The sequence below is a fragment of the Branchiostoma floridae genome, chromosome 5, assembly GCF_000003815.2.
Source record: "Branchiostoma floridae strain S238N-H82 chromosome 5, Bfl_VNyyK, whole genome shotgun sequence".
NCBI classification, from domain to species: Eukaryota; Metazoa; Chordata; class Leptocardii; order Amphioxiformes; family Branchiostomatidae; genus Branchiostoma; species Branchiostoma floridae.
The window spans coordinates 11537022-11558137 of NC_049983.1; the positions used below are offsets into that span (position 1 = coordinate 11537022).

Below are 21116 nucleotides of genomic sequence, written 5' to 3' on the forward strand. Positions count from 1 at the left end.
TGTTATTTTTGTCTGTTGAATGAATACGTTTTTTTCACTATTTTTGTCTCACCACCACCGGTTTGCTAGGGCATCCTCACTCCCCTGGGCACAAAGTCCCGCGAGGGGCATTGCCCAGTATTACGTAGATAGATAGATAGATAGATAGAGCTGAAAAACATTTACTCTTAACCACTGAAAGGAACATATTCAAATGCTTTGGTCACACCCATCCAGATAGAACTGAAGTTGAGTCTAGGATTTACCACAACTTTGAACCTTGATGAAAAGCTTTGCATGTAGTAACTCCCTTGTAGTAAAACAGCTGCAGTTTCATTTCCATGTATCTACAGCACAGACTCAGTCCATGTCCAAATGTTCCTGTCTGTGTCTCGCTCCCCAGTCTTCAACTGCAATCAAGTGGAAACATCATGTGAAGTCTGGTTCTCTTACCATTCTAGTTTCAATTTAATCACAAGCACACTGTTTGTCAATATGTAAATGTCCCTAAAATAAAAAGCAAGTAATATGATTCATAATATAAACTTCTTGTTATTTTTCAAATGTACAATGGGTAATATATCAAATGTGCAAAACATTATATTTAGATGGACAGAAAAATTATACAAAGCAGAAAAATGGGTTATGTACATGTATTACTAGGTATGTTACTAGCTATGTTACTCACTTTGACAGTCCCGTCCACAATAGAAGCGTGGATACTTGCTGCGGTTCTCTTTGCACCTAATAAGGAAAAGTCAATGAATGTGCTTTATAGCAACAAAATAACTACTAGACAAACAAATTAAACCAACAATGCATCAACACTACTGTGTCCATGGGCCAGAAGTATTGTCAGATGGGCTGAATCAGTTGAAATACTGCTTTTTCCGGATACCAATCAAATTTACACTGAAAATCCTATACAACATACAACAACATTGTACACATTGATTGACATTAGGCATTTGTATCATCGCACATTGAATTCACTATGCTTCTCCATGAACATAATACATACTCCTTAGTTTCTCACTGACAGTATATGATTACAGACAACCCTCAATAGGATATTTTGTCCTCACCTTTGGCATTGTTTGAAGGTCCTGGGGTGGGGTTCAATCTGACCGCAGTTGGAACAGCTGCGCAGCTTCCCCGTCTTCCTCTTCCCTTCGGTGGCAGCTGGTAATAATGGTATCACAGCGGCTGGTCGCCCAGGCGGTCCAGTGGTGCGGTCAGTCTTCTTGGCAAGGTAGTCAATGACTAGTTCATCACAGAGTTGGAGGGTTCCGTTTGAGGTGATCTCATCAAACTCCTCATGAGTCAGATCCCACCTCTCCTGGCAGGCCTACAAACATGAAACATTAGTATGAAGGAGAATTCTTATTACACAACCAGTAGGTACTTACACTGCTTACGTTTCAATGTCTCTCAGACACCTTTGTCAGAGCTTCTAACTGGAGTTCTGCTTCTCACGGCTTAGGTAGCCGATGTAGGTGGTGAGAAGCAGAACTCAAGTTAGAAGCCCTGATAAAGGTGTCTGAGAGACATCAAAACGTAAGCAATGTAAGTACCTACTGATTGTGTAATAAGAATTCTCCTTCACCCTTTATTCTACCAACCTGATGAAACTTTTTTTGGAGGAAACATTAGTACTTAAACCTGGGAGGATGTAAAAATCTTCAACACTAATAAAAAGCTTGGTAATGCAACTATCCAGATGCCATCAACAACCTTTGGCTGTACTCGTTGATTGACAGAGGGAAGTTCAGTGTTAAGATTGACAGCGGGTCCCATCTTTCTTTTTTGTCTGCAAATTTACCCTATCATTATCAATGGCTCAGTGACTTGCAAAAATCATGTGATGCTGGAGAAAACACTGGGTGTCATTAAGAAATCAAAGATTCATCATCCATGGGCTTTCATGCTGTGTGACTGTCATTGATGTATTGCACAGACAAGTTGTATACATGAACGTACCTGCATTTCTCTAATCTTACTCATTGTCTCACTGACTCTCATCATGCCGACACGGTCCTGTTGACCTGGGTTGTCGGGGTTCTGTGGGACATACATGCCAATAAGGGCACAACCTGGCCCCTCAATGTAGTCTTGTACAACAGGATTCATTCCTGTAGAGGAATAAAAGGTGAATGTTTATAATACAATGTACCATTTTCAGTATCTGTTACTTGAAGACAGGAGAAGAGGAAACAAAGGCAGCACAAAAGAGCTGGCTCATCAGATGAGTGTTTCAAAATAGGAATAACAGGAGGAAGTTTGTCAGTGCCCTATGCTCCAAAGAAAGTGAAGAGGATTAAGTAAGTGGTACATGTAAGTCTTTTAGACTGGCTGGTAATGATAGATATTCAGGGATAGGCAATTGAAATAAAACTCACCCTTTAAGAAAGGAGCAAACATTCCACTTTTGATCTTCTCGACAGCGTCTGCTCCCAGACCTTTGGGTGGTTGACCAGAGGATGGTTTCTTCTCTGAGTCACCAGCTTTAGGCTTTGCACTTGCACCCTCCTGCATATCTGCAGGTTTGCTGGACTGTGTAGGTTTGCTGGACTGCTTTTCTTTGGGTTTCTTTGTTGGGCTATCACCTGTGTGAAAAAATGATATGTAATGTCCTTCTATGTAACAGAAAAACATTCTAGTTAGAAAGTGACTTTGAAATCCTGTTGTAGAATAATGGTATCAAAATTAATACTGACAATATTTCATATATACTTTTTAGTCCTACAAACACTAACCTTTGACACGAATGCCATCATCCCCTGTGACTCGTATTCCATTGTCTTCACTTTTCTTTCTGGGGGAAGTCTCACTGCCTTTCTTCTTGGAGGAAGCCTCAAGCTCACTTATTTTCCTGGTGATAGCCTCACGATCAATGACTTTTTTCTTGGAGGCAGCCTCGCTGTCTTTCTTTTTGGAGGAAGCGTCAACCTCAGTGCTGCTCTTCTTGACCTGTTCCTTCTTTCCTGCCTGTTGGTCGGGTGGTTTACCCAGTACTTTGATGCGTTTATTCATTTCACTTTCCAGTGGAATCCCAGGGGTGCCGGGTGGGTGGTACACGTTGATGATTCTAGCTCCTGGTGACAGTAGCTGCCCATCAAACATGATAGGATTCTCAACAGTGCTTGTCCGGACATATTTGGAGACGTCAATATTCTGTAGGATATCATCGTCCAAATTGGGTTTCCCCTGTGGAGGGATCCCCGCCATGAGTGCTACCTGCTCCGCGACAGCCTTAGCTCGCTGCTCCATCCTTTCCTCTTCCTCTGTCTTAGACTCTAACACCTCCTCCTGTCCGTCCGGTTTAAGTTCCACCAGGCGAGCCCCCTGTCTTTCCTCTCCTGCCTTTGTATCACTCCCTCCTGTCTTTTTCATCTTATCTTCATCCAATATCACTATGATTGATTCTCTGTCTCCCTTGCCTGCTCCGTTAGACTTGGGGTTGGGAGATGTTGGATTTGCTACTGTGGAATGTGTTGTTTGAGTGCTAGGGCTAGATGCTGTTTTAACTGATGAATCAGACTTCAGGGGAACAGGAGATGGTTTGGGCTGAGTTGCCTGAGCATCAGAAGAACGAGGCTGAGTTGTTTGAGTCTCAGTTGAACGTACCTCTACTGTCTTTGTGGATGATGATTTCTTGGCTTCAGCATTGTCTTTGTCTACCATCTTCAGCAGGTGAGCCGGAGGAGGGACAGGTGGCCCTTGAGCAGCCCATGGGTTGTTCTTCTCTGGCTGAAACTTACAGAGGTCTGAAAGTTTCTTTGCCATGTCTTCTTTGCTGATGTCAAACATCTCTTCTGGTGACTTCTCTTTGACTTTTTCAGCGTCTGAAGTTGACTTACGAAGATCACTGGCCCAGTGACAGTCCTGGGGAAAGACATTTTTGCAGCTAAGTAATGTTACAATTATCTACATCAGAACCCAAGATAGTCAAAACATCGCAATGAGCAGTACTGGAAATGTTGTGTACATCTTTAATCTACCTCATGATGCACTTAGCCATACTTGTCAGGGACAGTCCCAACACAGAATATGAACTTGATTTATCTTTCTGCCTGCTAAGATATATGTAACTTTTTGGTACCAAATCTGTGTTATGCAGAAGAGTTAAGGTTAAAGATCAATGGCAACATTTTTAGTGTTTTGATTAGTCTGTTGTAGTTGCAACTTCAGATTTTAGCACTCAAAACAAGAAGAAATACCTTTCAACACTTAACAAAACCAGACAGCATACTAACCAAAACTTGAGGCATATCTTTGCAGGCGTGTTTCCTGCGTAGTCTCTCCCTGATTTGCTCCTTTCGTTCACGTGGATCGCTGCTCAGGCGCTCCTTTGGGGGCTTGGTGTACATGTTATGCAGCACTGGAACAGAGTAGATTGAAGATCATTCATGAAATATCCTTGCTTTTGAAGATTTTTCCAGAGCAATTAATACTGATAACTACAAATATCACACTGCATTTAAGTCCAACAATCAACTTTAAAAAAATGCTTTTTTCACTTTACATTAGAAAAAATATGGAAGCATGAAAAAGTTGAATTCTAGAATGATACAATTGTGAAACAGAATGCTCTTACCTTCTTCAAAAGCTGCCTTGGTTTTCTCAGGAGTGATCTGATTCCTGACCTCAGGGTCAAAGGTCACTGTCACGTTAACTGTAGCGGAGGTGCGCTCGCCTCTTTTCTCTGCCTCAGCTAGCTTCTTCTTCCCTTCTTCACAACCACTCACAGATATCTGGGGTCAATACAAAAATCATTGACATTCCATCATTTCATGGCATTTTGTAGCAATAAAAAATATGACAGCCAATCATTTCAAATTTCCTCCAACGATGTGTTAAGTGCTTACAATCTGTCTTGGTAAGTTGTCTCTTTACCTTAATAGGTGGAGATTTGTCCCTCTTCTTAGTCTGTGTTGGTTTGGGAAGACCAAAGGTTTCCTCCAGCTTCTGAACCAGAGGAGAGCCCTCATTGGCCACAAAAGTGTCCTTCTTGTTGGCCTTGGGTCGTACAGGGCTACTTGGGTTGGAGGACTTTTGTCCAACTGTTGGTGGAGCTCTTTCAGCAAGGTTAGATGCCTCATATTCTTTGGCAGCGGCAGCTCGCTTGGCAGCTGACGCTTCCCTCTGCATTCGCTCGACTTCGACATTGTTTTTGACCACAGCAGCAAGGATGGCGTCCATTGTGGGATCACCGTCAATATGTGGTGCGATGACTGCCCCCAACAATGGGCTCAGACCACTCTCACTTTTGTCTGCTTTACTCTCATTCGCTCCACTGCTGGTGGAATCACTTGACTCACTCCTTTTACTTTCATCATGTTTGGGCTTCTTCTTTTTCTTCTTCTTTTTGGTCCCTGTACCTGTGGCTTGAACACTACCATTTTGATCTACTGTGCTTTTCTGTGCATCAGAGTTTGGAAGTTCTTTTATTTTACTAGAATCTCTTACGTCCCTATCTAAGGATCTTGCTCTTGTTTCCTTTGTGGATACTGGTAATATATCTTTCCTTTTGTCAGATTTTGGCATGATCATGTTAGGACCGGGGGGAATGTAGTAGGACTCATCTGCAGAGTCGATCTCTTCTGCCTCCAGCCAGTGCCTTAAGCATCGACACACCGACCCACCAAACTTCACATAAAGTGGTATCAGGAAGTACACCTGTTACAACAAAAACAACAAAAACAACAAACAACAATGTTATATATCAGCACAAAGTTTACATGCTCAGAGTATATTTTGCTTCATTCCATTTTAGACAAAACCATTAAAAAATCTTACCTTGACATATGAAGACTTTTCTCCTGGTTGTCCAAACAACCTTCTAAAAACATCTCTGTGGAAGAAAAACATTTATGTTTTAGTGCAGGAATAATGTTTACTATGACAACAGCAAAAATACAATATATATCAGTCCACTACTTCAGGGTGAAGATATAATTCCTTTTGTGTTTCATTCTCAAGCATTAAGTTATACACTTTACCTTGTGTCCTTGTTGTAAAATGGATCTTTTGCTGAAATATAAAGCAAAGAGTAGATTTTGTTAATCCAGTGCTACATGTTTACTAACAATTATTGGATGGAAGACCTGGTGCATCCCTGTATTGTAATTAGTCAGTGAAAGGGTATGTCACCCAGTAAGAGGCAGTATAACCCTGTCATGTGTAAGCACGTAGACCGATGATGATGATGATATTAACAATGAATTACATTTAATACTTGTCTTGACTAATTCTAAATGGTAGACTGAAGTAAATTATGTATACAAGCACACATTAAGTACTTACCAAAAGACTGTGATTCCAGGTACTGCAAACTCTGTCTGTTCTGTGCTACTACCACTGTGTCTAGTACCAAGCCTTTAGCTGTGCTCACTTTTCCTGTAAAAAATAAAACACAACAAAAATTATACTTAAATACAATGCACCAAGCTACCCTTAACTAACATCTGCACTGTTGATAATCGTTTTACATTTCATATTAGAAAAAAAAGGACCTCCCCTGACATTAATGGTACTTACCTTCTACAAACTGGTCATGTATGTATATGAAGGCCTGGTCAATATAGGCTTCATACTTGTCACTCTGGGGAAAGGAACAGACACTTAAACATAAGGCATATGCAAAGAAAGGTACATGGCAGTTCTTCAATCTGGAAATTCAAAAATTGCACACCTCAAGTTCAAAGCAGTCTGAAACAAACAGCTTTAAATCGTAACATACTAATGCAAAGAATTATCAAATTAATACAAAGGCAGTGAAATTCTAATTACTAGTAATTCTTCCTGTATATACCTTGACTGGAAACTCTTTGATTGCTCCATAATTCTGGGAGAAGGCACGGAAGCAAACCATGAACCTATTCCAGAACTTCTTCCCCTGGACAAAACAAGATGTAATCATGTGACATCACGACACAAGTTAAATATCAACTGGCCTGCAAACATCAACCCTCCTACTAGTACTCCAGGGGCTAAACAGCATTCAGACTATTTTGTTGACTTAGGCCCCGTTCATGATGCAAAAAATGAAACGGTTCTATCGGTTACTATTGGTTAGGCCAGCTGAAACGAATAAGTTTTGTCATCATGGACGGTCCGAAACGGATCTGAAGCGATAGAAAACGGTTTGTTCGGAACCTCCTCGCGAGGTAGTATTGAAACAGTTTCTTCCTTATCCGGAATTGCGAATTTGCATCATGAACGCAAAAGCCGCGGCTTGATCCGTTTTACATCCGGGCATGTGCGTTCATATTTGGTGCCGCCACGGGGGAAAAGTACAATTTTTAACCTGTCATTCGGGTGTTTCGGCCGCATTTTCAATCGTACGATTCGTTTCTATAATCGGGCCGCCTCCTGGTCGACTGAGGAGCTAGCAGTCCTGATATCGCAAGGGGAATGTGTCAGGAGATCCAGTGGAAATGTCATAGCATGGCCATGGCATATATCGGGACCACAATGTTTTCAGAGGCATTTCCAAGGTCATAACAGAACCCTGCTTCGAATTCAGTAAGACATTGGTTCAATTACGATCAAAGACCAATAATCTGACACAGAAGTACAAGTTTGGGCAAGATCACAACAACCTCCGGGGTCAGAGGTCGCATTACCTTGCCTTTTCAAGGAACTGAAACGGTTTGCAAGTTTGCATCCTGAACGCAAAATGCAAACCGTTTGCTGTCGGATTTCCAGGCCTAACCGATAGAACCGTTTCATTTTTTGCATCATGAACGGGGCCTTAGAATCAGACTATGGAACAAAGATTTTAATTGTTTGGACTTTGGACAGGCCAGAGGTGTTTTAAAATAAAAACTTAGCTGAACAGCGGGAAGAAAAAACCTTACCTGATCAGACCACATTCTCTTGAAGGCACCCTTGTGCTTGAGGAAGAAGTCATATTCCGTTGGAGAGATGTCACAGTCGAACATGCCAAAGTCATACGCAGTCAGCTGGACCTTCCTCATGGTTGCAGCTGTAGCGTTATCCCAATAACTGTGATTCAAAACACTGTGTCCTTCTATAATCAGTAAATGTACACACAAGGTGTAAATTAACTGATATTGCTTGACACAACTGATGAGAAGCTGTTGTATGTTAACTGACTCCTGGAGAGAAGATTATTGAACCAGCACCATTGATGAACTGTTGTTTCTAATGGTTGGATGCAGAATGTAGACCTGCAGTAAAAACAAAAGCCAAAGTTACTTAATGTACTTAAAAAGTACCTTTAAACGACAATGCTGGTGTGGATTTGACTTGGGAATAAAGTTTCAACATAAGTGGATCAGCATTTCAAAGCAATGTTCATGAAACATCTATCTACTACTTGTGCTGCACTATTAAAGCACTGCCTAACGATCATTAGATGTGTATTGCACATTTTATTTCTTCAAAAATAGTAGCGTTATAAAGAAATAAAAAAACTACAATATTTCAAAAGATACAATCATGATAGTGGGATATTTTTGCTCTTTATGAATATATTGTTTTAGATCTGAGCCAGATCATACCCAGATCTGAGTTTTGGTGGTTCATAAAAGTATGACACATGTCTCATTATGACATAGCTATATATACACGGACATATAAATTCCATGTAACACTACTAGTAGTTCACCTATATCCGTGGGGTAAAAAAACGAATATAGGTTACCCCGTGGATAAAGGTGAACCAACGTTAACGTTAAATGTTACTGGAAAGTTCTAGCCACAAAAGAGGAAGTGAAAGAGTACACAGACCAAACATCTATTAAAACATATTGATCATATCATATAGACAATGTTTTGAAACGAAGACTTCTGAAAATGTGCCTAAGAAATAGATAGTGAAAACTAAAACCTCATGAGCAATGCCAAGGTTAAGTTCAAGACGACAGGTGGTGACGTGTACACCTTTGCAGAAGGTGTGTCAGGTACCAGCTGGTGTTCAGACGTTCCCTCCCACACCTGTAACTCTGCTCAACAAAAACACACCAAAAACACCTCCAAACAGAACAGAAGTCAGCCTAGAGGTGCACTGATATGTAGTTTTGAATCACACAATGGCGTACCTGTTGGATATAAGGTGGTTTGTGGATAGAAATGTTTTAAAACAACACTATTGTACTTACAACTTGCTCCAGTACCTTTGTTGTGAAGAGGACTTGGCCCTACCCGTCATGCACCACGATGACCCAGAGTGACCCCACAAGATGGCGCCCGGCGGCTCGTTTGATCAGAGTCGGTCAGCCTAAATTTTTTTCCGTACAGTTTTAGCCTTCATTTGGGAGATTTCAGTGCCAAGGATACTCTGAAGCTGTTGTAATCAAGACAGTGTCAAGAAATTCTGGGTGAGTAAGCATACATGGAGGTAGTGGGCAGAGCCACAAAACGTTATCATCGGCACATGTTCGAGTGAAAGTCATCCGTCCGTTCTTCTTCGTAACGATGATCTGAAGAGTATAGACATGTGTTCAAAATTGCTACCTCGAAAGAGTGTCGAAAGATAACAGTATACTAGTTATTTGGCGCTAGCAGCATGGCCACGTTCAACAGTTAGATTAACTTAAGTACACAAATCTGAAGGAAGGTGCATAGACATACAAATTCCTTCAATGATTTGATATTATCAAGTGACACACATACATGTAACACCTGATTTAGAGTCAGTGGTAGGTGTTCATTGTCAATTACCATATTGTGTGCTACTTACAACACCATGGCTACTGATGTTGTAACATCCTGTCAATAAAATAAGAATTTTATATTCACTATTGCCAGGATGTTCTTGTCAATAAGATTTTTCAACAAATTTAATAAGACATAAACGATTAAAGATGTTTTCTTGCCAATTAGGTAACATTAATACTTTACAGCCATTGTTAATTGTGTGAATTTGTCATTATCCTGTCAATTAATACACAGCAATTCACACCTGTTGTCATGTTCCCTATTGTTCCAGACGGTGTGTACAGCAATTCAGTCAACTGTGGTTAGCCTGGATACCAGTCCCTCGCTCTAAACTATAGCCCTTTCGCACTAAACTATATTCCTTTCGCACAAGCCCCAGTCTCTATTTGCACCCAGAGGTAATTGGCACCCGATAACTATCCTGCTTTGCGAGAGATAATCAGGGCCCGCGTACTGTGTTTGGCGGCGGGGTAAATTGGTTGCCGGCCCGAAGAGATTAGCGAGCATAGCACGGTGGTTTGGTACCCAGGCTAAACTGTGGTCAGACTGGTCACATTCCCTTTTCTTTTGTTGCAGACGATGTGTACCGTTGTGAGCCAGAAGTCGTCAGGTCTGATGGACCGAGCCTACCAGCAGCTGCAGGTGGTGCAGCAGTCACAGCTGGCGCTGGGCTGGAGCGTGCTCAACTTGGCACTGGCTGGGATCTTCTGTGCAGAACTGTCAGTAACTATTCAGGGCTCGAAATACTTTTTTCTGCATACATGCACTGGTGCAGGTAACAGTAAAAATAACCTGCACCAGACAAACTTTACCTGCACCAATCTGAATTTAGGAAGTATGGATCATACTAAACTTGTTCAGGAACCATTGCTATTTTTTTCTTTTATACTTTATAGGTGGTAACAGTCAATGCAGCTAATAACAATCCACATACACCTACATCATAGGACATATAATTTATAAAACCCAGTACATGGACCAGTGCAGGTTAGGTGCAGGTAGACACCAGAAATACCTGCACAGCTCCAATTTAACCTGCAGTAAAATGCATATGCAGGTGGTATTTCAAGCCCTGCTATAATTATATATGGGTATAAATCTGCACGCTCAGTCTTTTAGCCTTCCATTTTGAGCAAAATACTTGCATTCTCTTTCATAGAAATTATCCTTTTATAACCATATTTGATTTGTACAGTGTATTTGGCTCCATCAACCATCTGCTGTCCTTGACGCATCCTATAGTTTGGTACACAGGTATGTGATCATTATTTATTCTAATGAAATCTGATTTATCTAACAAGTGTGAACAATTACCTTTCGATATGTACTTTAGCTTATGACATCAGATGTGTTGATAAATGTTGAAAATTTACTATGCAAAACTAGACAAGAAAGGTTACATCCAAAACAAGACAAGTAATGTTATGTAGAAAAATTAGGTCCACCTGTGTTACTATGATTGAGTGTGAAATTTTGTATTAACAAGTGTCTACTATATAATATTATGTATTCATCATCTAGTCAAGTCTTTTTGTAACTCACAACAGCTATGAAAGCCACATGTACATGTACATCTATTCTATTTTCTATCTGTGTCCAGAGTGTGCCTTGGCCTGTGTGTTCCTGGTGAACTCCATAGTGGACCTGGTGCGGTTCCTCCGACCGGGCATGTTGTCACAGCCGGTAGAGATGACCCCTCAGCAGCGCCGCCTACTGGGAGTCACAGGAAATGGTATCTGTGTATAATTTGCATATATTTCAGCACTCATACTATTTAACTGGTCAGCCAATGAGGAATGATTTTCAATCTGAGGTTCAGTAACCACATGATGTTTGGAGATTACAGTTGTTGTGTTTTGAATAGTAGAGATTTGGAGTTTTTGCCTTCAAACTAAATTTATGTGGAAAAAGGTGATAGTAACTAGGATGGGACTAGGTAAGGTAAGGTAACGGTAACTGCTTTAGATACTGCCATATTCAAGTAATGGATACACATATGAGCTGAATGTCCTTGTACAGCATATAAAGCTGTTGAAAGTTGAGAAAGACAAAGAGGGTCAAAGAGAAAAAGGGGTCAAAGAGAGATCTCTTTGAATTAACTTTTTCAGGCAATACAACAGACTTCCATATCAATTCTCTCTTTTTATGTATATACTTTTCATGTACAATGTATAATGCTTGTATTCCTACGATCCACAGTGCCTGGGTTTCGGACCTCCCCAGTGAAGCCCCTGTCACCCCGTGATGAGAAAAAGAGTGAAACAGAGTCCCCTGTCCTGCTGCCCACCATGAGTGCCAGCCTGACCCCTGTGAACCCCTCCCCACCCCAGCCCAACCCACTCTACATGTCCTCCCCCTACCTGGGGGGCAGCGGCACCCACTACTCCCCTGCCACGCCTCCCTCGCGGGTGGGTACACATGTTTGTAGGAGGGTAAAAAGATTCTACATCTGAGTCAGTTTTGTTCATTGTCATGGAATGGAGAATGTTAAAATAAAGAGATCGTCATAATGATGTCATTTATTTGTATCATATTGTTGGCTAGCCTGGTATCTAGCCATATTCTAGTGTCTTCTGTCCTCTCTGCAAATATTTGCAAGTATTTGCTGAGAGGACAGGAGAGACTTGAGAGCTATAATGCTGTTGGATACTAAAAGACTGTAGATGTGGCTATACATTGTTGTATGGAGCCATATACTCTATTATTATATAGCCACTGTTCAGTTATCATTCAAACAGTAAGTTGTGTGTAACCCTCTGTTACTATGGCTGCAGCCCAATATTTTGTACCCACACAAAAATTTTTTGACAGTTCAATTAGTTTTGACAGTTCAATTAGTTTTGATAGTTCAATTAGTTTTGACAGTTCAAGTAGTTAAATTGTATCCTTGATAGTCTGTGATGTGTGAGGCTTTAGTAGCCTTTAGAGCTAAATTGTGTTTTTTTTTCTAAGTGCTGTTTAATTTTTACTTCTTTTGTTTGCACACAGCCACCCAGCGCCGGCTCTGGTATCTCCCCAGCATTGCGGGACATTTCACTGCTGGACAGTTCAGGGTATGTACTGTTGTGTTCATATACAAATCTAGTCTGCTATACTCTCAGCTTACATCACATCCATGCCCCTCCATATACACATGCAAACCTTCATTGTCATATACACATGCAAACCTTCATTGTTATATACACATTCAAACCTTCATTGTCATTCTTCAGTTTCCCTTATGTATTTCAGTTTGTTCAGAGTTGAACTGTATGTCCTCACTTAGGTCACGGTTACGTCACCGATCAGCTCCTGTGTCCCCTGCCCAGAACTCTCCTGGTGAGTGTTTGGTTCTAAGTGTCAAAGAACAACTTAAGACTACCTTAGATCCTCCTGCAAATAGCTATAGTTGTTGTATCAGTCACTATTGATTGTTAACTTTCAACTCCTCAGAAAATGCTGACATTTTCAAATACATGTACATGGTCTGTCCCAACAATGGCTACTGTAACAATGGCAATGGCAAGAAAAGTATATTGGAAATGCAATGAAAGTTTTTGTGTTTCATTTCTTCAGTGATTCCTGAGGAGGACATCAGGAACATGGATGACCTACAGAACTACCTGCAGCAGTTTGAAGAGAGGGAGATGATCAACCAGCTGGGTATGCTCACGACTTGGGCTGTTTGTTCAAAGTATTGAAATGAATATTCTAATTGATATTTATCATGTACATGCAACCTACATGTACCTCTTGTAAATTAAACTCAGTCCTTTCTGTTCTATAAAAAGAAATAATCTTTGCAAACCCATGCCTGAAGGCTAATTGCAAGGGAAACAATAATGTAAAATGGTAAAGAATAACTAGTCCATTGTACTATCTGATGTACACTATCTGATGTTTCTACATAGTTACATCACTGGGGGTGGGGTGAATTCTTTGGAGGTAGTGGCTAGTGAATAGTGGATTGAAAAAAAATGTCATGTACACTGTTGATGATGAATATATATTGTTTATGTTTTGGCCCCCAAGCAGACATGTATCCCTAGTGGCTGTGTGGCATAGATGGTGCTTTTCCCTGCTTGTATCGCCTCATGTGTCCAGCTTATTAATTACAAGTGACATGGACCCGTTGTGTCATGTATTGGTGGCAATTGTTGCTTTTTTTGTTCTGGTGCTTGATGTAACATGACAACCCCTGCTTTACCAGTGGATTATCTGAGGCACTGACCCTTGTTGGCTACATACCCTTTTGCATGGCTTTGATTGGAACTACTTTTACTGATAGAATGGTCCTGACATTGAACTGTAGCTTTACAGCAACACAGTTGAATTTGCTACTTTGCCCTACTGCCATCTAGCTGATGCTGTCATCATTGCAGATATTCTGTGGCCTGTTTCTGTCCAATACTAGACTAAGTATTCACGATGTGGTTGTGAAGTTGGCTTTAGTAAGCCTGTCCTCTTGTGTGTCCTGGTTTTCAAAACGTTCTAATACTTTTCAATACCTCATTGACAGTAGCTAGTCTAGACATGGCTAGATAATTTATGATACATATTTGTGCATGTGTGAAAATACCTATTGTTTTTTCACGCATGCACATATATGTTTTTGTAATTTCTTTTCTGTGATGATGAAGCCTCCTCCTATCTACGAGGTGTTTACCATATTCGTCACCAGCTGCGACAAACAATTTCCTTTCACTGGAAAGTTTAAAGGTTGTCGTTTGCTGTATATCCTCCCTCCTGCCCCCTACCCTCTGGACCCCTACCCTATAGCCGGTGTATTTGCACCAATCAGGGCAGCGCAGGCTGACCCTTGGCTGTCCGGGACTGGTGGTCAGCTCGTCCTGAGACCCCATGTCCATCGGCGGCCAGTGTCGCACGGCCAGGCTGGCTGGCCGGTGTCCTCCTGGTGGCACCACAAGTGTATGAGTTATGGTATATCCCCTCTATTTCTACCTTGCCAACACTTGTACATATGAGCCTTAGGCTTACTTGCACATGCTGTTTCACTATGCAAGTGCTTTGGATACAAGGAACATTCTTGTGCTGTGGATGCATCTACCATCTACTCCTGCTCTTTTTTGCTGGCTTTCCTTTATCTGCCCTTTTTTCTGCTGGCTTATGTTTATCAGTGCATTGCTAGAGAGAAGTATAAAGCAAAAAGCCATTATTCACTAACAAGTTTATTTGCAGAAAAATTATTCGACAACAGAGGTAATTTTTTGGGTATTGTATTCTTACAAAATTAACTTTCCTTGCATGCTGACTATTGGGTAAACTATGTGATACTCAATTCCTCCCACACAGGGCTTTAGCCAGCTCGAAATTTTTTTCCGTCAGCCAATTCCAATCATTGGAATTGGCTGACGGAAGAATCGTCGCGAAAACCGCGAAAATTGATTAGAAGGATTGAACCTGAGACCTTGAAAAACGGGTTTTAATGAGATTATCGTATGCGAAAGGGCGCCGACACACATTGTCAACAATCATAACAATAGCAAAACAAACAGTGTGTGGCTTTTACGGCCGTGGACGGCGTCCCCAAGCCGCCTGTAGCTTTCACCAAGGATTTTTGTCGGTCAAGGTTGACGGATTGGTATGAAATTTTTTCCGTCCGACGCAGCAAATTTCCGTCAATTGACGGAAAAACGGACGCTGGCTAGAGCCCTGCTCCCACATCATTGGTATTTATACTCAATTATGGCTGGATAGATCAAGAACTGTGTAGTGGAGACCAGCAGCAGCACAGATACAAACTTACTGGGATTTGACATTAGATAAAGAAAACAGTCTAGCAGTATTGTCTGTGGTAGCCACTTTGGTGTGATCTCTACAATTGTCGTCCCATACCTAAAACTTTAGCTAAAATGATTACATAAAGGTTCAAACAAACTCTCAGTCAGGAATACTAATCATGTCCACAACATCACCTGTCTAAATAATTGGCCTTACTTTAAACTGGCTTTTACTTTTCAAGTCAGACATTCATTATTACTATAACATTACAGTCGTATTCAGGTCACCTGAGTGGCGACCAATGGTAGCTCGTTCCAGACACTTGCCCCACGTATTCTAAGCTACACGCTGGCTGCCTAGAGAGAGTAGTCGACCCACCCACCCAATAATAAGACACACACAGATGTTCTAGAAGTAGATGGATTGCAATGTAAATTGTTAATGTCTTCACCTTTTGTAAGCTGAATGCTCCCCCATGTTGTGTAGGTGGAGATACCTCGCCAGGTGCTAACCCCACCATGTGGAACTACAGCCGGTCCTCGCTGGACTACAGCCAGGTGCTGCGCCGGTACCAGTACCAGATGGCCAGCCGGTCCCCCCAGTCCACCACCACCCACAGTAAGGACAGTCCAGACCTGCCAGACTCCTATGGGGCTGACGAGGTATGTTTATACTTTCCCATCAACATACCGAGAAATCTTCAGTTTGCATTGCAGACAAGTACATGCTTATGTAATAGGTTGTGATTTTTCAAATATACTGTGTATTCTGTATCACCCTCAATCCCAGCCCTCTTGCGGGTCAGATCCAAACCGCATTTGGGCTAGTACCAAGGGCGATATGGAATACACTGTATTCATACAGTGACACAAAACATGTGAATTTAACATTTTTATTCTTTTAAAAGGCTTGACTAACCAGTTCTATCATGTTCATGTAGCATGTCTGGGGCAAGCTTGGGGTAAGGCGAGACGAGCTGGATGCCTGGACAGCTAACTTAAGAAAGGTGATTTAAGGATTCAAAACCAACAGAATGAGTAAATAACACAATATTCTGTGTATGTACTTTTTTTTACTTTGTAGCATTGCTGACAGATTAGTATTAAGTACAGTCTGTATTATATTGAGAGCACGAGGCACTGTATATAGCCTACCATGATTTAAGACATTAATATTGCGATTTAGGCCTGCCTCTTGTAAGCTGTGAAGAGATAGTGGTCAGCCCACCCAATGATAATAATAATAGTAATAAATGTATAGTTCCTACATTGTTGAGAAAAGCTGTTGAACCAACTAACTTGTACTATCTACCCCCTCCCCACAGTGGATCTCCCAGACGATCCTTGTGCGGCTGGTGAGGGAGATCAACAGAATCAACTCAGCCATGCGGCGGATTGGCTGTGCCGATGTCCAGGTGGGAGGTAAGAGCAGGTATCATTGCCTCCAGCCATACACCAATTTTGATAAAACAAAGTTAAGAAAGTTTCACACTTAACAATATGAAGAATTGAACATGATTGGCAATTGATATTAAGACCCTGTTTGTATGTGTTTGTCCCAGATGTGAGCCTCAGCTCCCTGCGCCATGTAGCAGTAACCAAGCAGCAGTATGTGCGCTCGCTGACCAGCCTGCTACCGTACCTCGACATGTCCTCCAACCAGGAGTACCTGGTCAGCCGGGTCAAAGGTCAATACTTCCTGTTTAACATGACAAACAGCACATTTCATGAGGTTTTGGAACTGTAGCTTTAGAAATCTCTCATTGATACGGACTGGAGAAAATGGATAGATGCAAAATATGATTCACTCAATTCTTCAGGAATACACACAATCCTCATTGCCAGAACAGTATATTGAAAGAACACAGCTCTTATAGCTTTTAATGAACAATTTTAGTCTTGTATTACATGTTCCTTACCTTTTGTGTTGTATGCTATGTATTTAATCACACTTAATTGTATCTTACTCTATTTTCCATTACACTATACTATACTGTCAGTCAGTCTATACAGAAAATGACTCTATGCAAAGGAACTAAACGACAATAGTTAGAGATGTGATTTCCCCCTGTAGAGCTGGCCCAGGGAGGAAGTATGAGTGAATTCCGGTGGAACTCAGGAGGAACCTTCAAGAACAGGAAGTGGGACCAGGACCTGCCCACAGACTCTGCTGTACGTCATATGTTTGTTCAGTCACTTTTTTTGTAAACAAGCGTAGACAGGATAAAGATGCACAATAATTTTTACTTTAATGTTTTGTTGTGTATTGTGACTGTCACCTGAGTTAGCGCTGAATGGCAGCTGCAATTTAGCCACGCCCATTGCAAGCTCATCGCAATTCAGCCCCTGACTGCAAAGGTCCACCCACCCAATAACAAACAATTATACAAATTCGGATCTCTATTTTCCTACTATTGCAGATCATCATGCACATGTTCTGTTCCTACCTGGACTCCCGCCTGCCCCCCCACCCAAAGTTCCCGGATGGTAGAACCTTCACAGGACAGCACTTCATCAAGACTCCGGAGGAACCAGGTATGTCATGGGTACAACATTATTAGCAGGGTCTGTCTGTGTGGGCTAGCACCTTAACCCTCATGTTGCTGACTTCTACCAAAACTCTGAATAGATCAGCTCATGGTAGAAAGAGGGTTAAGATGAGACCATAATATAAAATCATTATATCAAGTTTTTCACAAGGTCTATGTATTTTTGTCCTCAGTACTGAACAGCAGTATGCTGCAATAGCCAAGTAGTTACACCGTAGCGACGTGAAACAAGCCCAGAAGAGAGAATCGTGGGTGTTCACTTCGCGGCAGCGACAACCTGTTGTTGCACCAGGCCCACATCAACCCTCCGCACTTCACCGTAGTGGTGGGAGACCATGCCTACCAGCTGCACAGGGGGCGCTGTAACCTGTTCCACGCCATCCTGCTCTTCCTGCACCGCATCAGGACGAAGGAGTACGGCATGCTGGGGTAGGTGCTGGTTTTTCTTCCTTAAGCTCATGTCACACATTAGACCTTTTGGCTGACTTATTTCTTGACCACATGCCAACAAAGTCTGCACTGGGTTAGGAGTAGCCTGGAATCCATCCTATTCTAGATTCAGTTTTCTCTGCTGATAGCAGCCAAACAAATCATGACTTTCCCAACATTGCATGTAGAAATTTCAGAAATGTTATGTTATCAAGAGGACATCATTACATGCTACACTGACAGTAACTGCACTTTTGTTTTCATATACATTATCCTGTACAAGGTATGTCGAACAATTAAAGATTGGATAGAAATGTTTTCTTTCTATTCTATCCTTTGTGTTGTCTTTTAATGTCACCATCCTCTTTTACAGGCAAGTGAACCTGGGACCATCGGGTGTCAACCTGCTTTGGATCTTTGAGTCAACATGACCACAGATTGACAGACCCTGTAAGATTGGCAATGGAGAATCCCTCTGCTGGTTGTTTAGCCCGTAGACCTAAGGATAGGCAGCTACACTTGGACATTGAGAATTACATGTAGAAACATTAAGCAGTGAAGAAAATGGTATTTACATATATTTCAAGGAATTCATCTATAAGATTCATCTGATAAGTTGCCATCATGTGCAGATCCATTTTGCAAAAGGTATTCTCTATTTTTGTGATAGCCATAAACAGACAGAAATGTAACTGTACACGTGTTCAAGATACCTTTAGTACATCCAACTGCAGTGAAGACCTCTACAACTGTGGGTCGTCTATGTTATATTTTACGGTGTATATAGTACATGTAATTGGAGAGGACTGTGCAACTTGTGCTGCTTGTTACATGTACATGTACGACAGATATGTGCTTACTTAGTAGACATGTACATTTTTGTATGATAATGTTTGGTGTAGGGGCTCAGTTGCATGGTACATTATTCTCTTGGGGATTTGTACACTTTTTATAATTCAAAAGCGTTAAAGACATGCGCAGGAAAGGGTTTAGAAATTTCTGTATGAAATTATTATTTAACAGGAATGTACAGTTTCCATTGAATGTACATTGTATTTATGCATACCAGGCTGATTTTTCGTTTGTTTATTTCGATCTCCAATAGACTGATTTTGGTTATGGTTATGTAGCAGTTAAGTGTGTTATGTAGCAGTTAACTGTTGAAAATTATGCTATTTTATGTGCACTAACATAACCATCAGGCCATTCTGTGTAGATTATTTTGTGTGCTATATAGGGGTGGGTACCGGTACAGAAAATTCAGGTCCAGGTCCGGTTTAAGTCCAAAATCCTGCAACGCTAACTGCACCTGTATGATTGGCTGTAAAACTTGGTAGAAATTACTATAAACTCTACTCTACTTCACTCTTGTTATTTTCTTCTACCTGCAAGCGCCAAAACGTGTGAATGCCTGATAAAATAATCTGTTAATTTTCTAATCGGTCCAACATCCGGTCCACCTAATTTTTTCAGGTCCGTTTTTTCTGGACCGGTCCAATAAGAAAAAACGGTTTTGTACCGGTACACTGTACCGATACCCAGCCCTAGTGCCATTACAACTGTGAACCAGACTGATGTACATGTATATGCCTAATAGTAACACTGTCTTTGCTACAATCCCATGAACCTGAGTATGATAATGTGCCTTGATACTTGTCACAATAAAACTACCAATAAAATGGCATGTTCCAGACTAACATTATTTTTTACTCCATAATAGTTCTGAAAAACAATGCAAATCATCATTATTATTGAATGCAGCAACACACCATAAGATTGGTTACAAAATGACATTTGGCTGAAGTTGATATTACTGCAGCATTCATCTGCAACAGTGCTGCAGTATTGAAGCCGACAGAAAGAGGATGCTTTTGATCCACTACAAGAAATGACTCCATCCAACATTTGTCTATGTACCGATTTTGATTTAGATCTTTCTCAACTTGGTAAAAACTAAGATTTATCACCAATAATGAAAATGATTGTAAGAAAACTGCCAGACAATTCAAACTTAATTTTGTACTTTGTAGAGCTTTCAAACAATAATCCGAACTATTAAAAATGGCAACGCACCTCATTATGGATGCGTGCAAAGTGACATCAAGCATCAAGTTACTGTAGCATTACTTTGAACAGCGCTGCAGTACTGCAATTGATAGAAAGGGGTCGCTTTTGATCCACGACAAGAAAACAGCTAACGCCTGTTTGATTGAATGCTATTGTACCCATTGAACATTTGGCAATGTGCAGATGTTGAAGACCTTTCTGAGGAATGCATTCCATTCTTTAACTTAGGTAAGGTATAAGTTCACCTTCTCTTGTTACTGGATCAATTCCTGCACACACCTGTCCAGGTAAGATGACAACCTCACCTGAATAGACTCACCTGTTGGTGTAACAGGTAGGACTATTCATGGTCAACAAACCTATCTGTATCAGTAGCTAATGGTGTGAATGCCATTTGGGAGGCAGGTGGACAACATCTGCAAAGTACGAATTAATCATGTGGACAAATTTTCATTGGAAGTATATCTTTCTTAAGAGTTTCTTCCAAGTTTGGGTTCCTGCCAGACATGCATGGGTCATTATGTATCTCAACTGTATATTTCTGATAATTCCTTAGAAACAAAGTTTTTGCCTCATCAAGGTCTCATCAAGACACACCCACCTACCAAATATCAATACAAATCCATTCAGGCGTACTCCAGTTATGTTGGCCTTCTACACACATACCCACAAACGCTACCCAAAA

General features: G+C 41.1%; 2 protein-coding genes across 4 annotated transcripts; one reads left to right on the plus strand and one right to left on the minus strand.

Moving 5' to 3' along the window:
• Window positions 1-149: 149 nt before the first annotated feature.
• Window positions 150-9246, minus strand: LOC118415384 (nucleolar protein dao-5-like). 3 transcript variants are annotated; one of them, XM_035819947.1, is made up of 16 exons: window positions 9108-9246; window positions 7842-8174; window positions 6794-6877; window positions 6520-6583; window positions 6286-6378; window positions 5982-6012; window positions 5779-5833; window positions 4876-5658; window positions 4577-4733; window positions 4236-4360; window positions 2736-3864; window positions 2379-2585; window positions 1960-2111; window positions 1065-1327; window positions 668-723; window positions 150-389 (listed from the first exon to the last, which is right to left on the minus strand). In XM_035819947.1, the coding sequence occupies exons 2-16, from the start codon at window positions 7959-7961 to the stop codon at window positions 340-342; spliced, it is 3369 nt and encodes a 1122-aa protein (XP_035675840.1). In that variant the 5' UTR covers window positions 7962-8174; window positions 9108-9246; the 3' UTR covers window positions 150-339. The 3 variants fall into 3 exon arrangements, with proteins under 3 accessions (XP_035675840.1, XP_035675843.1, XP_035675842.1); XM_035819950.1 differs by having other exon boundaries at window positions 9123-9220; XM_035819949.1 differs by lacking the exon at window positions 9108-9246 and adding an exon at window positions 9048-9067.
• On the plus strand, window positions 9167-19474 carry LOC118415385 (transmembrane protein 209-like). The gene is made up of 16 exons (XM_035819951.1): window positions 9167-9326; window positions 10243-10385; window positions 10862-10920; window positions 11267-11398; window positions 11866-12074; window positions 12655-12719; window positions 12932-12984; window positions 13222-13308; window positions 15874-16049; window positions 16328-16393; window positions 16712-16808; window positions 16949-17074; window positions 17461-17558; window positions 17807-17921; window positions 18178-18364; window positions 18738-19474. Exons 2-16 carry the CDS (start codon window positions 10246-10248, stop codon window positions 18793-18795), a joined length of 1668 nt encoding a protein of 555 aa, XP_035675844.1. The 5' UTR covers window positions 9167-9326; window positions 10243-10245; the 3' UTR covers window positions 18796-19474.
• Window positions 19475-21116: the final 1642 nt, after the last annotated feature.

Excerpts from the sequence above, each read along its gene's own strand:
- LOC118415384 (XM_035819947.1), bottom strand. The coding sequence starts at position 7,961 with ATGAGGAAGGTCCAGCTGACTGCGTATGACTTTGGCATGTTCGACTGT. Across the intron at positions 5,659-5,778 it reads AAAAGTCTTCATATGTCAAG|GTGTACTTCCTGATACCACT; the intron begins GTAAGATTTTTT and ends TTGTTGTAACAG. Across the intron at positions 724-1,064 it reads ACCTTCAAACAATGCCAAAG|GTGCAAAGAGAACCGCAGCA; the intron begins GTGAGGACAAAA and ends TTTCCTTATTAG.
- LOC118415385 (XM_035819951.1), top strand. The coding sequence starts at position 10,246 with ATGTGTACCGTTGTGAGCCAGAAGTCGTCAGGTCTGATGGACCGAGCC. Across the intron at positions 10,386-10,861 it reads GGGATCTTCTGTGCAGAACT|TGTATTTGGCTCCATCAACC; the intron begins GTCAGTAACTAT and ends TGATTTGTACAG. Across the intron at positions 16,050-16,327 it reads ACTCCTATGGGGCTGACGAG|CATGTCTGGGGCAAGCTTGG; the intron begins GTATGTTTATAC and ends ATGTTCATGTAG.